Genomic DNA, 13,844 nt, shown 5'->3' on the forward strand with positions numbered 1-13,844 from the left:
TCTTTTCTCATCATCATCATCATCAATCGTATTTATTGAGCGCTTACTGTGTGCAGAGCACTGTACTAAGCGCTTGGGAAGTACAAGTTGGCAACACATGGAGACAGTCCCTACCCAACGGCGGGCTCACAGTCTAAAAGGGGGAGACAGAGAACAAAACCAAACATACCAACAAAATAAAATAAATAGGAAAGATATGTACAAGGAAAATAAATAAATAGAGTAATAAATATGTTCTCCTATATAGTATAAGTATAAATTCTCCTTCCCTCCCTTCTCTTCCTTTTCTTCATATTTATTGAGTGGCTACTGTGTGCAGAACACTGTACTATAATAATAATGATAGCCTTTATTAGAAGCTTACTATGTGCAAAGCACCGTTCTAAGCGCTGGATAATAATAATGGCATTTATTAAGCGCTTACTATGTGCAAAGCACCGTTCTAAGCGCTGGATAATAATCATGGCATTTATTAAGCGCTTACTACGTGCAAAACACCGTTCTAAGCGCTGGATGATAATAACGGCATTTATTAACCGCTTACTATGTGCAAAGCACCGTTCTAAGCGCTGGATAATAATAACGGCATTTATTAAGCGCTTACTATGTGCAAAGCACCGCTCTAAGCGCTGGATGATAATAATGGCATTTATTAAGCGCTTATTATGTGCAAAGCACCGTTCTAAGCGCTGGATAATAATAACGGCCTTTATTAAGCGCTTACTATGTGCAAAGCACCGTTCTAAGCGCTGGATAATAATAATGGCCTTTATTAAGCGCTTACTATGTGCAAAGCACCGCTCTAAGCGCTGGATGATAATAATGGCATTTATTAAGCGCTTACTATGTGCAAAGCACCGTTCTAAGCGCTGGATAATAATCATGGCATTTATTAAGCGCTTACTACGTGCAAAACACCGTTCTAAGCGCTGGATGATAATAACGGCATTTATTAACCGCTTACTATGTGCAAAGCACCGTTCTAAGCGCTGGATAATAATAATGGCATTTATTAAGCGCTTACTATGTGCAAAGCACCGCTCTAAGCGCTGGATGATAATAATGGCATTTATTAAGCGCTTACTATGTGCAAAGCACCGTTCTAAGCGCTGGATAATAATAACGGCCTTTATTAAGCGCTTACTATGTGCAAAGCACCGTTCTAAGCGCTGGATAATAATAATGGCTTTTATTAAGCGCTTACTATGTGCAAAGCACCGCTCTAAGCGCTGGATGATAATAATGGCCTTTATTAAGCGCTTACTACGTGCAAAGCACCGTTCGAAGCGCTGGATAATAATCATGGCCTTTATTAAGCGCTTACTATGTGCAAAGCACTGTTCTAAGCGCTGGATGATAATAATGGCATTTATTAAGCGCTTACTACGTGCAAAGCACCGTTCGAAGCGCTGGATAATAATAATGGCATTTATTAAGCGCTAAGCGCTGGGGAGGTTACAAGGTGATCAGGTTGTCCCACGGCAGGCTCACAGTTTTAATCCCCATTTTACAGATGAGGTAACTGAAGCACAGAGAAGTTAAGTGACTTGCCCGAAGTCACACAGCTGACAATCGGCAGAGCCGGGATTTGAACCCATGACCTCCGACTCCAAAGCCCGGGCTCTTTCCACTGAGCCACACTGCTATGCGCGAAAGAGCTCGAGTCAGAGGTCATGGGTTCAAATCCCGGCTCCGCCGATTGTCAGCTGTGTGACTTTGGGCAAGTCACTTCATTTCTCTGGGCCTCGGTTACCTCGTCTGTAAAATGGGCATTAAGACTGTGAGCCCCCCGGAGGACAGCCTGATCACCTTGTAACCTCCCCAGCGCTTAGAACAGTGCTTTGCACATAGTAAGCGCTTAACAAATGCCATTATTATTATTATTATCTCCTCAGACTCCCACCTCCTCTGGCAAACTTTCTCCACTCAATTTCACTGTACCCACGGGTATATCTGCACTTCAGCCAACTGTATCACTTTTGAACTTATTTGTCATCACTGACATTACTTGAGCACTTACTGTGTGCAGAGCACTGTACTGAGCACTTGGGAGAGTACAATACAACAGAATCGGTTAGATACGTTCCCTGCCCACATACGATATATCCTCTCTCTCTTTCCCTGCCATGGTTTTCCTAGAGTAAAATGTCCGGAATCATTTCCCACAGCTGGAGATCTACCCTTTCCACTTAACACTCTTCACTCAGGTGTCTTTATATAATACAGACCCAACGCCCCTTCTGTGGTGTTCAACTTGGAAAAAACTGTTAGAGAAGCAGCAGGGCCTGGTGGATAGAGGCTGGGACTGGGAGTCAGAGGGACCTGAGTTCTAATTCGCCCTCTACGACTTGTCTGCTGTGTGACCTGAGGCCAAACATTTAACTTCTCTGTGCTTCAATTCCCTCATCTCTACAATGGGGATTCAGACTGGGAGCCCTCTGTGGGACAGGTACCGTGTCCACCTGATCATCTGGCATTTACCCCGGCACTCAGTCCAGTGCCTGCCCCATAGTAAGTGCTTACCAAGTACCAAGGAAAGAGCCTAAGCTTTGAAGTCAGAGGTCATGGGTTCAAATCCCGGGTCCACCACTTGTCAGCTGTGTGACTTTGGGTAAGTCACTTCACTTCTTGGGGCTTCCGTTACCTCATCTGTAAAATGGGGATTAAGATTGTGAGCCCCACATGGGACAACCTGATCACCTTGTATCCTCCCCAGAGCTTAGAACAGTCCTTTGCACATAGTAAGAGCTTAACAAATACCAAAATTATTATTATTATTACAGTGCTATAGGAACCAAGCCTAATCTGTTTATAGTTTATCTGCTCTTATTCTTGGCACAGAGAAAGTGCTTAACTGCTACTATTATCATCATCATCATCATCAATCGTATTTATTGAGCGCTTACTATGAGCAGAGCACTGTACTAAGCGCTTGGGAAGTACAAATTGGCAACATATAGAGAAAGTTCCTACCCAACAGTGGGCTCACAGTCTAAAAGGGGGAGACAGAGAACAAAACCAAACATACTAACAAAATAAAATAAATAGAATAGATATGTACAAATAAAATAAATAAATAAATAAATAGAGTAAAAAATATGTACAAACATATTATTATTATTACGGTGTGATAGGAACCAAGCCTTACGTGTTTATAGTTTATCTGCTCTTATTCTTGGCATAAAGTGCTTAACTGTTACTATTATTATCATCATCATCATCATCATCATCATCATCATTACAACATATTTAATCCCTGGGTAGTAGGGTGGCATGATCTTCTTTAACTTTCTATTCTAAAATAGAATAGAGGACTAAGGGAAAGCAATGTGGCGGAGTGGAAAGAGCCCGGGCTTGGGAGTCAGAGCACATAATAATAATAATAATAATAATAATAATAATGGCATTTATTAACCACTTACTATGTGCAAAGCACCATTCTAAGTGCTGGGGTGATCAGGTTGTCCCACGTGGGGCTCACAGTCTTAATCCCCATTTCACAGATGAGGTAACTGAGGCCCAGAGAAGTTAAGTGACTTGCCCAAAGTCACACAGCTGACAAGTGGTGGAGCTGGGATTTGAACCCATGACCTCTGACTCCAAAGCCCGTGCTCTTTTAACTGAGCCATGCTGCTTCTCTAGGACATGGGTTCTAATCCCGGCACCGCCACTCGTCTGCTGTGTGACCTTGGGTGAGCCACTTCACTTCTCTGTGCCTCAGTTACCTCAACTGCTTGGGAGAGTTCATTATAGCAGGGAGGGTAGACACGTTCCTTGCCCCCCAGTGAGTTTACAATCTAGACGGGAAGAAAGCTGTTTTCTCATTTCCCCCCAGTACAAAAGCATTACTGAAAAAGATTCTGCTTTGACTAAGGTAAGCAGGTCTTTGTGTAAATTCCTAATTTTACTGGCCTGACGAAGAACTGTATTAAAAACTGTATTCTAAGACAAAAGTCCCATTTAGGCTGTGTGTTCCTTGTTTTTTCCAGGACATTTTTCAAGTGCGTAACACAACCCATAACAGTCGCTGCTCAATACCTTCAAATTCATTCATTCATTCAATTGTATTTATTTATTGAGCACTTACTGTGTGCAGAGCACTGTACTAAGCGCTTGGGAAGTACAAATTGGTAACATATAGAGACAGTCCCTACCCAACAGCGGGCTCACAGTCTAGACGGGGGAGACAGACAACAAAACCAAACATATTAACAAAATAAAATAAATAGAATAAATATGTACAAGTAAAATAAATAGAGTAATGAAAGCATACAAACATATATACATATATACAGGTGCTGTGGGGAGGGGAAGGAGGTAAGGCGGGGGGGATGGGAAGGGGGAGGAGGGGGAGAGGAAGGAGGGGGCTCAGCCTGGGAAGGCCTCCTGGAGGAGGTGAGCTCTCAGTAGGGCTTTGAAGGGAGGAAGAGAGCTAGCTTGGTGGATGTGCGGAGGGAGGGCATTTCAGGCCAGGGGGGATGACGTGGGCCGGAGGTCGACGGTGGGACAGGCGAGAACGAGGCACAGTGAGGAGATTAGTGGCAGAGGAGTGGAGCGTGCAGGCTGGGCTGTAGAAGGAGAGAAGGGAGGTGAGGTAGGAGGGGGCGAGGTGATGGACAGCCTTGAAACCCTAACGACAGGTGGTACTTTGCTTCTCAGAAGCGGCATGATGTAATGGACAGAGCAGGGGTTTGGGGTTAGAAGGCCATAGGTTCTAATCCCTACTCTGCCACGTGTCTGCCGTGTGACCTTGTGCAAGTTACTTCACTTCTCTGAGCCTCGGTTCTCTCCTCTGCAAATTGGAGATTGAGACCGCGAGCCCCACGTGGGACAGGAAGCGTGTCCATCCCGATCTGCTTGTACCCACCCCAGCACTTAATACAATGCCTCACACATAGGAAGCACTTAACCAATACCATAATTATTACTATTATTGTTATTTCTTCAAATATCCCTTCTGGTTGAGGTATTTTTTTTTCAGAGAAGCGTCTCCTGAAACTAAAGTTCATTTTTTAAAGCTACTTTCTAAAGCTGTCAAAAGGAAATCACTGAGGCCTCAAACAATCCTCAAATGGAGAACAGATTTTAAGTGCTTCGAAAATCTCACCTGATGATCCCTCTTCTTGTTTTTTTCCTAGTTTCTTGAAATCACCTACAGCCAGTATCGCTTTATTTTCATCAGATAATTTTTCACCTCCCATAAATGAAAAATCAATGTAAGCATCACAGAAATAGATTGAAAAACAAAGAGGAAGTCTACAGAGCAGAAAATCACACGTACTGCATATTTAAAAGGGGAAATAAGATCAGGAATGAGGATTTAGAAAGATGCCATACTCAGGATAATTAGTACAGTAGGGATATTAAATGATGTTTATAGCTTGATCTAAAATTCAGAAGAAAGAAGAGATAGGCTATACATTTTGGTAACAACCCGCATGACCTAGTGGATAGAACATGAGCCTGGGTGTCAGAAAGACTCTGGGCTCTAATCTCAGCTCTGCCACGTGTCTGCTGTGTGACCTTGGGCAAGCCACTTCATTTCTCTATGCCTATTACCTCATCTATGAGACGATTAGGATTGCGAGACCCACGTGGGGCACGGACTGTGTCCAACCTGATTACCTTGTATCTACCCCAGCGCTTAGCACTACGTACCCTTGGCACATAGTAAGTGCTTAATAAATACCACTGAAAAAAGCAAAAGCAAAAACCAACCCGTGTCTGTTTTCAGTTGATTCTATAGGAATCCGTATCCCAAAATTACAAACCAGATCATATACGTTTAATTGAAATAATTCAGGCATTCTGTTTGAAAGCAAAGATAGACTAGTATTCATTCGACTGTATTTACCGAGTGCTTACTGTGTGCAGAGCAGTGTACTAAGCGCTTAGCACTGCAGTAAGCACAGGGACACATGAGGAGATTGCTACCTTAAAGGAAGTAGCTTTAGAAAGTGAAATTTAATTCCATTGTTGGAGCATGGGGAAGACAGTCGTTGAAAGAGAAGCAATGTTATAAAGAGGTAAAACTGGTTCCAAGACTCCTGACCGGACGTTTTTGACATAAGCATCTTGTGCAGACGTTCCAGACTTGGCCACTGCCTCGGCCTCCTTGCAGACCACCCAGTCTCCAGCCTCTCCAGTTGACACTTTGCTGACTGGATCATTTTTCTGAAACACTGTTTTGAGCGTGTCTCCCTCTTCCTCAAAATCCTCGAATGGCTCCTCGTCTCTCGCCACATCAAGAAGAGACCTCTGACAGCTGCCAGGCAATTGCCTCTATCTCTCCCCCTCACACACTTGGAAGAGGAGAATAGAATAATGCAGCGGACACATTCCCTGTGTCTGCAGCAGCAGGCAACCCCAAGAAGCAGAAAGGAGAGGAAAATCCAGGACTCCTGCTCACTGGATTTGCACTGGGCCAGCAGTGGGGCTAAAGAAGGGATGGGGGACAGAGAAATTCATCAATCAATGGTATTTATTAATTAATTCATTCATTCAATCCATCAATCATAGTTACTGAGCGCTTACCGTATGCAGAGTGCTGTACTAAATGCTCAGGAAAGTACAATATAACAATAAACAGTGACATTCCCTGCCCACAACAAACTCGTAGTTTAGAGTGGGGGAGACAGACATGAGTACAAGTAAATGAAGTTAAAGATGTGTACATAAGTGTTTTCGGGGTAGGAAGAGGCCAGAGCAAAGGGATTAATAAAATGGCAGATAGGTACCTAAGTGCTTTGGAGGTGGGAGGGGGGAAAGAGCAAAGGGATAAATAAAATGACAGATAGATACGTAAGTGCTTTGGGGGTAGGAGGGAGGAAGAGCTTATTTAGTGTTTCCTGTGTGCAGAACACTGTACTAAGCCCTTGGGAAAGCACAGTACAATAGAACTGCCGACAAGGAGCTTACAATCTAGAAGGAAAATGGGAGACTGGGGTTGGAAAGAGGGTCAGAGAGGGTCAGAGAAGGGAATGAACAGAAAAGGTTTGGGGATACAAATATGGAGAAGGGTGTTGTGGGATTAGTGGGCAGGGAAAAGGGATTCAAGAGATGGAGGACCAAGAGTTGGGCTCTTGGAAGACGGTGGAGTGACAGGAACACAGATATCGAGAAAAGGTCAGTGGAATCGGGCCGAAGAGAGAGGTGTCTGTGACCATACATTTGGTCGAAGGGGATGGAGGGATGCGTAGATGGAAAGAAGAGTGACAGTAAGGACAGGGACAGAATAGTCGTGGGGTCAGGAGTTGTCGACTAAGAGAGGATTCTGGAGCAGGGAGTTGGAGGGAGGGGGGGACAGTTGTGGAGAATGGAGGGACTGGGTAGCGGGGATGGAGAGGAGGCTGAGCTGTGTGGAGGGCGTGCGGGAGGATTGAAGCAGGGAGGGCAGCGTGGTGGGGGAAGGGAGAAGGACCGGCGGGGGTCAAGCAGGGGCCAAGCCTGCTGTGCAGTAGGGGTGCAGGGGGTCAGACAGTGCCCGGGCCAGGGGGCCAGGGGGCATGTGCAGGCTGTCACACAGAGGAGGATGTACTGGATGTCAGGCGGGGGGAGTGCCGGGTGTGCAGGGGGCATACTAGTCTATGTATTTTATTTTGTTAATATGTGTTGTTTTGTTGTCTGTCTCCCCCTTCTAGACTGTGAGCCCGCTATTGGGTAGGGACCGTCTCTATATGTTGCCAACTTGTACTTCCCAAGCGCTTAGTACAGTGCTCTGCACACAGTAAGCGCGCAACAAATACGATTGAATGAATGAATGTGAAAGGGGTCATGCAGGGGCTGTGTGCCGGGTGATGATGATGATGGTGTGGGTTAAGCGCTTACTATGTGCCAAGCACTGTTCTAAACGCTGGGGGTGGGGGGGGATGCAAGGCAAGCAAGTTGTCCCATGTGGGGTTCACAGTCTCATCCCCATTTTCCAGATGAGATAACTGAGACCCAGAGAAGTGAAGTGACTCGCTCAAAGTCACACAGCTGCCAAGTGGCGGAGCTGGGGTTAGAACCCATGACCTCTGACTCCCAAGCCCGGGCTTTTTCCACTAAGCCACGCTGCTTCTCTAATAAAAAGGTGGGGCTCACTCTGGGAAGGCCTCCTGGAGAGATACAACCTAATAATAATAATAATGATGGCATTTTTTAAGCGTTTACTATGTGCCAAACACTGTTCTAAGCGCTGGGGGGGATACAAGGTAATCAGGTTGTCTCCCGAGGGGCTTCACAGTCTTAATCCCCGTTTGACAGATGAGGGAACTGAGGCCCAGAGAAGTGAAGTGATTTGTCCCAAGTCACACAGCTGACAAACGGCGGAGGCGGGATTAGAACCCACGACTTCTGACTCCCAAGCCTGGGATCTTTCCACTAAGCCACGCTGCTTCTCTAATAAAAAGGCGGGGCTCAGTCTGGGAAGGCCTCCTGGAGAGATACAACCTAATAATAATAATAATGATGGCATTTGTTAAGCGTTTACTATGTGCCAAACACTGTTCTAAGCGCTGGGGCGGGGGATACAAGGTAATCAGGTTGTCTCCCGGGAGGTTCACAGTCTTAGTCCCCATTCTCCAGATGAGGGAACTGGGCCCAGAGAAGTGAAACGACTTGCCCCAAGTCACCCAGCTGACATAAGTGGCGGAGGCGGAATTAGAACCCAGGACCTCGGGCTCCCCAGCCCGGGCTTTTCAATAATAATGATGGCATTGATTAAGCGCTTACTGTGTGCAAAGCACCGTTCTAAACGCTGGGGAGGATACAACGTGATCAGGTTGTCCCACGTGGGGCTCACGGTTTTAATCCCCATTTTCCAGATGAGGGAACTGAGGCCCAGAGAAGTTAAAAGTGACTTGCCCAGAGTCACACAGCGGACTTTGGAGGAGCTGCCACCGAGCCACGCCAGAGAGAGAGGCGGCGTGTGCCAGGGGGCGTGTGCCGGCTGTCAGTCAAGGGGGGCGGGGGGGCTGTGTGCCAGGGGGCGTGTGCCGGCTGTCGGACGGGGGGCGGGGGGATTGTGTGCCAGGGGGCGTGTGCCGGCTGTCAGAAGGGGGGGGGGGGGGGGTTTGGGTGCCAGGGGGCGTGTGCCGGCTGTCAGATGGGGGGGGGGGGGGGGGGAGGGCGTGTGCCAGGGGGCGTGTGCCGGCTGTCGGACGGGGGGCGGGGGGGATTGTGTTCCGGGGGCGTGCAGGGGGCGTGTGCCAGGGGGCGTGTGCCAGGGGGCGTGTGCCGGCTGTCAGACGGGGGTGGTTGTGTGCCAGGGGGCGTGTGCCAGGGAGCGTGCAGGGGGCGTGTGCCGGCTGTCAGTCAAGGGGGGCGGGGGAGCTGTGTGCCGGGGGGCGTGTGCCAGGGGGCGTGTGCCGGCTGTCAGTCAAGGGGGGCGGGGGGGGGCTGTGTGCCAGGGGGCGTGTGCCGGCTGTCGGACGGGGGGCGGGGGATTGTATTCCAGGGGGCGTGTGCCAGGGGGCGTGTGCCGGCTGTCAGAAGGTGGGGTGGGGGGGGGGGTTGGGTGCCAGGGGGCGTGTGCCAGGGGGCGTGTGCCGGCTGTCAGAAGGTGGGGGGGGGGGGGTTGGGTGCCAGGGGGCGTGTGCCAGGGGGCGTGCAGGGGGCGTGTGCCGGCTGTCAGACGGCGGGGGGGGGGGGGGGGGGGCGGGGTTGTGTGTCGGGGGCGTGTGCCAGGGGGCGTGCAGGGGGCGTGTGCCGGGTGTCAGAAGGTGGGGGGGGGGGTGCCAGGGGGCGTGTGCCGGCTGTCAGAAGGTGGGGGGGGGGTGCCAGGGGGCGTGTGCCGGCTGTTAGATGGGGGGGGGCGTGTGCCAGCTGTCGGACGGGGGGGGGTGGTTGTGTGCCAGGGGGCGTGTGCCAGGGAGCATGCAGGAGGCGTGTGCCGGCTGTCAGACGGGGAGCGGGGGTGTTGTGTGCCGGGGGGGTGTGCCGGAGGGCGTGCAGGGGGCGTGTGCCGGCGGTCAGTCAAGGGGGCGGGGGGGCTGTGTGCCAGGGGGCGTGTGCCGGCTGTCAGTCAAGGGGGGCGGGGGGGCTGTGTGCCAGGGGGCGTGTGCCGGCTGTCAGAAGGTGGGGGGGGTGGGTTGGGTGCCAGGGGGCGTGTGCCGGCTGTCAGACGGGGGGCGGGGGACGGGGTGTGTTGTGTGCCAGGGGGGCGCGTGCCGGCTGTCAGACGGGGGTCGGGGCGGCGCGGGGGAGCGGGGGTCCGGGGGCGCGGGGGCGCGGGGGTCCGGGGGTCCGGGGGTCCGGGGATGCGGGCGCGCCTGGGTCCCGTGGCCGGGGCGGCCGCGCTGTCGGGCGTCCTCAGCTTCGTGCTCCTGGCGGCGGCCCTCGCCACGGACTTCTGGTACATCATCGACACCGCCCGCCTGACCCCGGGCACGGCCACGGCCACGGGCACGGCCACGGGCACGGACCGGACCCCCCCCGGACAGGCCCCCCCCCGGGCCGGACCCCCCCGGACAGGCCCCCCCCGGACAGGCCCCCCCCGGGCCCCGACCACCGCGGCTCCCACTCGGGGCTCTGGAGGAGCTGCCGGGGTGAGGGGGCCCGGGACGGGACGGGACGGGACGGGACGGGGGGTCCGGGGGGGAGCCGTCCGGGGGGCCCGGGGGGGGAGCCGTCCGGGGAGCCTGACGGTCCGGGCCGAGCCGCCGGGCGCGGGGGCCGCCGACAGGCCCTGCCGGGACGCCGGGGGACCGGGAGGGATGTCGGGGGGGTCGGGGGGCCGGGGGGCCGAGGTGTCAGGGGGGCCGGGCTGCCGGGCTGGGCGGCGGGGCTTGGGGGCCAACCGGAGGCGGCGGGCTGCCTTAGAGCCTGGGAGGGGGCAGCTGCCTCTCCCTTTCCCCCTACCCACACCATCACACATTCTCTCTAGGTACCCTTCGAACCACGTTTTAAAAACACACACACACACACACACACACACACACACACACACTCTCTCTCTCTCTCTCTCTCTCTCTCTCTTTAGGTATCCTTCAAATCACATTTTACACACAACCTCTTCAGGTACCCTTCAAATCACATTTTACACACATACATCCTTTCTAGGTACACTTCAAACCACATTTTACTCACACCCACCCACCCACCCACCCACCACCCCTTAGGTACCCTTCAAATCACATTTTACACACAAACACCCCCCACTTTAAGTATCCTCCAAATCACATTTTACACACAACCTCTTTAGGTACCCTTCAAATCATATTTTACACACACACACACACACACACAACCTCTTTATTTACCCTTCAAATCACATTTTACACATACACGTCCTTTCTACATACACTTCAAACCACATTTTACTTACACACACACACACACACACACACACACATCACATCCTCTCTAGATACACTTCAAACCACATTTTACTTACACACGCACACACATCCTCTCTAGGTACCCTTCTAAACACGATTTACACACCCCCCCCCCACACACATCCTCTCTAGGTACCCTTCAAGGCACGATTTACCCCCCCCCCCCCATCCTCTCTAGGTACCCTTCAAACCATGTTTTCCACACACACACACACACACACACACATCCTCTCTAGGTACACTTCAAACCATGTTTTCCACACACACACACACACACACATCCTCTCTAGGTACACTTCAAACCATGTTTTACACACACTCACACAAAACACACACTCCCGTCTTCCACACAACCACCTGCACGATTCAGCATGAGACCCAGTTGTCCACCGCCAATCAATGATGGGAGAGCAAGGAGCTCGGTGTCTTCCACTGGGATGGGAGAGCAAGGAGCTTGGTGTCTTCCACTGGGGTGGGAGAGGAAGGACCTGGGGGTGGGAGATGTGGAGGGAGGGTTGGGCAGGTGGGATGGGGTCTGGAGGAGGGATGGGGGGGAAGGAAAACAGAGGGTCCGGAGGCAGGGAGATGGAGAGAAAGGGCCGAGGAGGGCTGGCGGTCAGGGCCGGAGGACCTGCAGTCGAGGCTTTGGGCAAGGGAATGAGAGGGATGGTCATCGGGTGGGCCCTGGCCCGGGTGGGCAGCGGGTGGTGTGGGCGGGAGCCAGGGGAGGAGGCCGGGTGTGAGCAGTCCCGCCGTGGGGCCAGGTTTGTCTCGCCCCCGCGCCCCGGACGGTCCGCGGGAGGACCTTCTCCAATGGACGATGGGCTCTGTCGGTTGTTTCCCGCTCTATCAGTTCCCAACACGTGCGTCCCCCTGATGAACCCCTTCCGCTGGCCGGACGCCAACATCACCGACTCCCACAAGCAGCTGCTCAGTGAGTGCCGGATCCTCCGGGGATGGGGTTGACCGTTGATAACGACGATGATGTTTGTTCAGCGTTTACTATGTGCTTGGCACTGTACTAAGCGCTGGGATGGATACGCGCCAATCGGGTTGGACACAGCCCCTGTCCCACCTGGGGCTCACGGTCTCGATCCCCATTGACTGTGAGCCCACTGTTGGGTAGGGACCGTCTCTATATGTTGCCAACTTGTACTTCCCAAGCGCTTAGTACAGTGCTCTGCACACAGTAAGTGCTCAGTAAATACAATTGAATGAATGAATGAATTGATTGGGAGCCCCTTGTGGGGTAGGGACCATCTCTCTATGTTGCCGACTTGTACTTCCCAAGCGCTTAGTCGAGTGCTCTGCACACAGTAAGCGCTTGATAACTGCGTTTGAATGAATGAATGAGTTAACTGAGGCCTGGGGAAGGGAATGACTTGCCCAAGGTCACTCACCCAGCCGACAAGTGGCGGAGCGGGATTAGAACCCATGACCCATTGACTCCCAGATCTGTCCTCTAGCCGCTAACCCATGCTGCTTCCGTGTGCAGGAAGCTTAAATGAAGCTTTGAGATCCGTTCCGGGCTAAAGGTAAGGAAAGGTTCAGACCTCCCGACCTGTGCGCGGATATTATTTCCACACTGGGGGCGAGTTAGAAATCTGTAATTAAGGCTAAGGTCACATCTTCTTTCATTCATTCAATCGATCACATTTATTGAGCGCTTACTGTGTGCAGAACACTGTACTAAGTGCTTGGGAGAGGACAAAATAATAAACAGGCCCATTCCCTGCCCACAGTGAGCTTGGATTCTATAGGGAGGGATGAATCTCCTCCAAGAGGCCTTCTCAAAAATAAGCCCTCTTTTTCCCCACCGAGCTCTCTCTCCCTTCTGCATCGTCTAGGCATTTGGATCTGTGACCTTTGGATGTTTGGTATTCACCACATGTCTTTAAATTACATATGTTAAGCTACTTATTTTTTTCATATTAATGCCTGTCTTCCCCTCTAGACTGTAAACTCGTTATGGACAGGGAACGTGCCCACTAATTCTGTTGTATGGTACTCGCCAAAGTGCTTAGTACGGCGCTCTGCATGTAGTAAGCGCTCCGTAAATACCACCGATTGACTGATGGATTGATTGAGGCGATGGATGTTTTCCCAGAGTCAGTCTTTTCCACAACAGAATTTTGAATGCAGCCCAACCGCTTTCCTTGTCAGAAAATTTCTAGTTCCTGAATGTCAGGGACCTTTTCATGGGTTTCCTTAGGGTATAGGGAATGAAGAGGATGGAAAAGGGGACAGACGATATGAAATGTACTGATTTTCCACTTCCCAGCTGCTGTTAGCATCTAAATTCCTTGTAGGCAGGGGATGTGACTCTTAATAATAAAAAAAAATCATAACCATAATTGTGGTCTTTGTTAAATCCCTACTATGTCCCAAGCACCGGGCTGAGCACTGGGGTAGATCCGTTACAAGCAGATAAGAACCAACCCCTGTCCCACATGGGGCTCTTGAGCCTAATAGGGAGGGATGACATTTTATGGATGAGGCAACTGAGTCACAGAGAAGTTAATTGAC

General features: G+C 51.1%; 1 protein-coding gene across 3 annotated transcripts in view; it reads left to right on the forward strand.

Moving 5' to 3' along the window:
- Positions 1 to 10,238: 10,238 nt before the first annotated feature.
- Positions 10,239 to 13,844, forward strand: part of TMEM114 (transmembrane protein 114) — a 40,372-nt gene continuing 36,766 nt past the window's right edge. For 2 of the 3 annotated variants that reach the window (XM_038763862.1, XM_038763863.1), the window contains exons 1-3: positions 10,239 to 10,392; positions 10,464 to 10,526; positions 12,172 to 12,252. In XM_038763862.1, coding sequence (XP_038619790.1) covers positions 10,239 to 10,392; positions 10,464 to 10,526; positions 12,172 to 12,252 — 298 coding nt within the window. Of the gene's footprint in view, positions 10,393 to 10,421; positions 10,527 to 12,171; positions 12,253 to 13,844 lie in introns of all 3 variants that reach the window. The other variant, XM_038763861.1, reaches the window with a different exon arrangement.

Source organism: Tachyglossus aculeatus, chromosome 21 (assembly GCF_015852505.1).
Source record: "Tachyglossus aculeatus isolate mTacAcu1 chromosome 21, mTacAcu1.pri, whole genome shotgun sequence".
Taxonomy (NCBI): domain Eukaryota; kingdom Metazoa; phylum Chordata; class Mammalia; order Monotremata; family Tachyglossidae; genus Tachyglossus; species Tachyglossus aculeatus.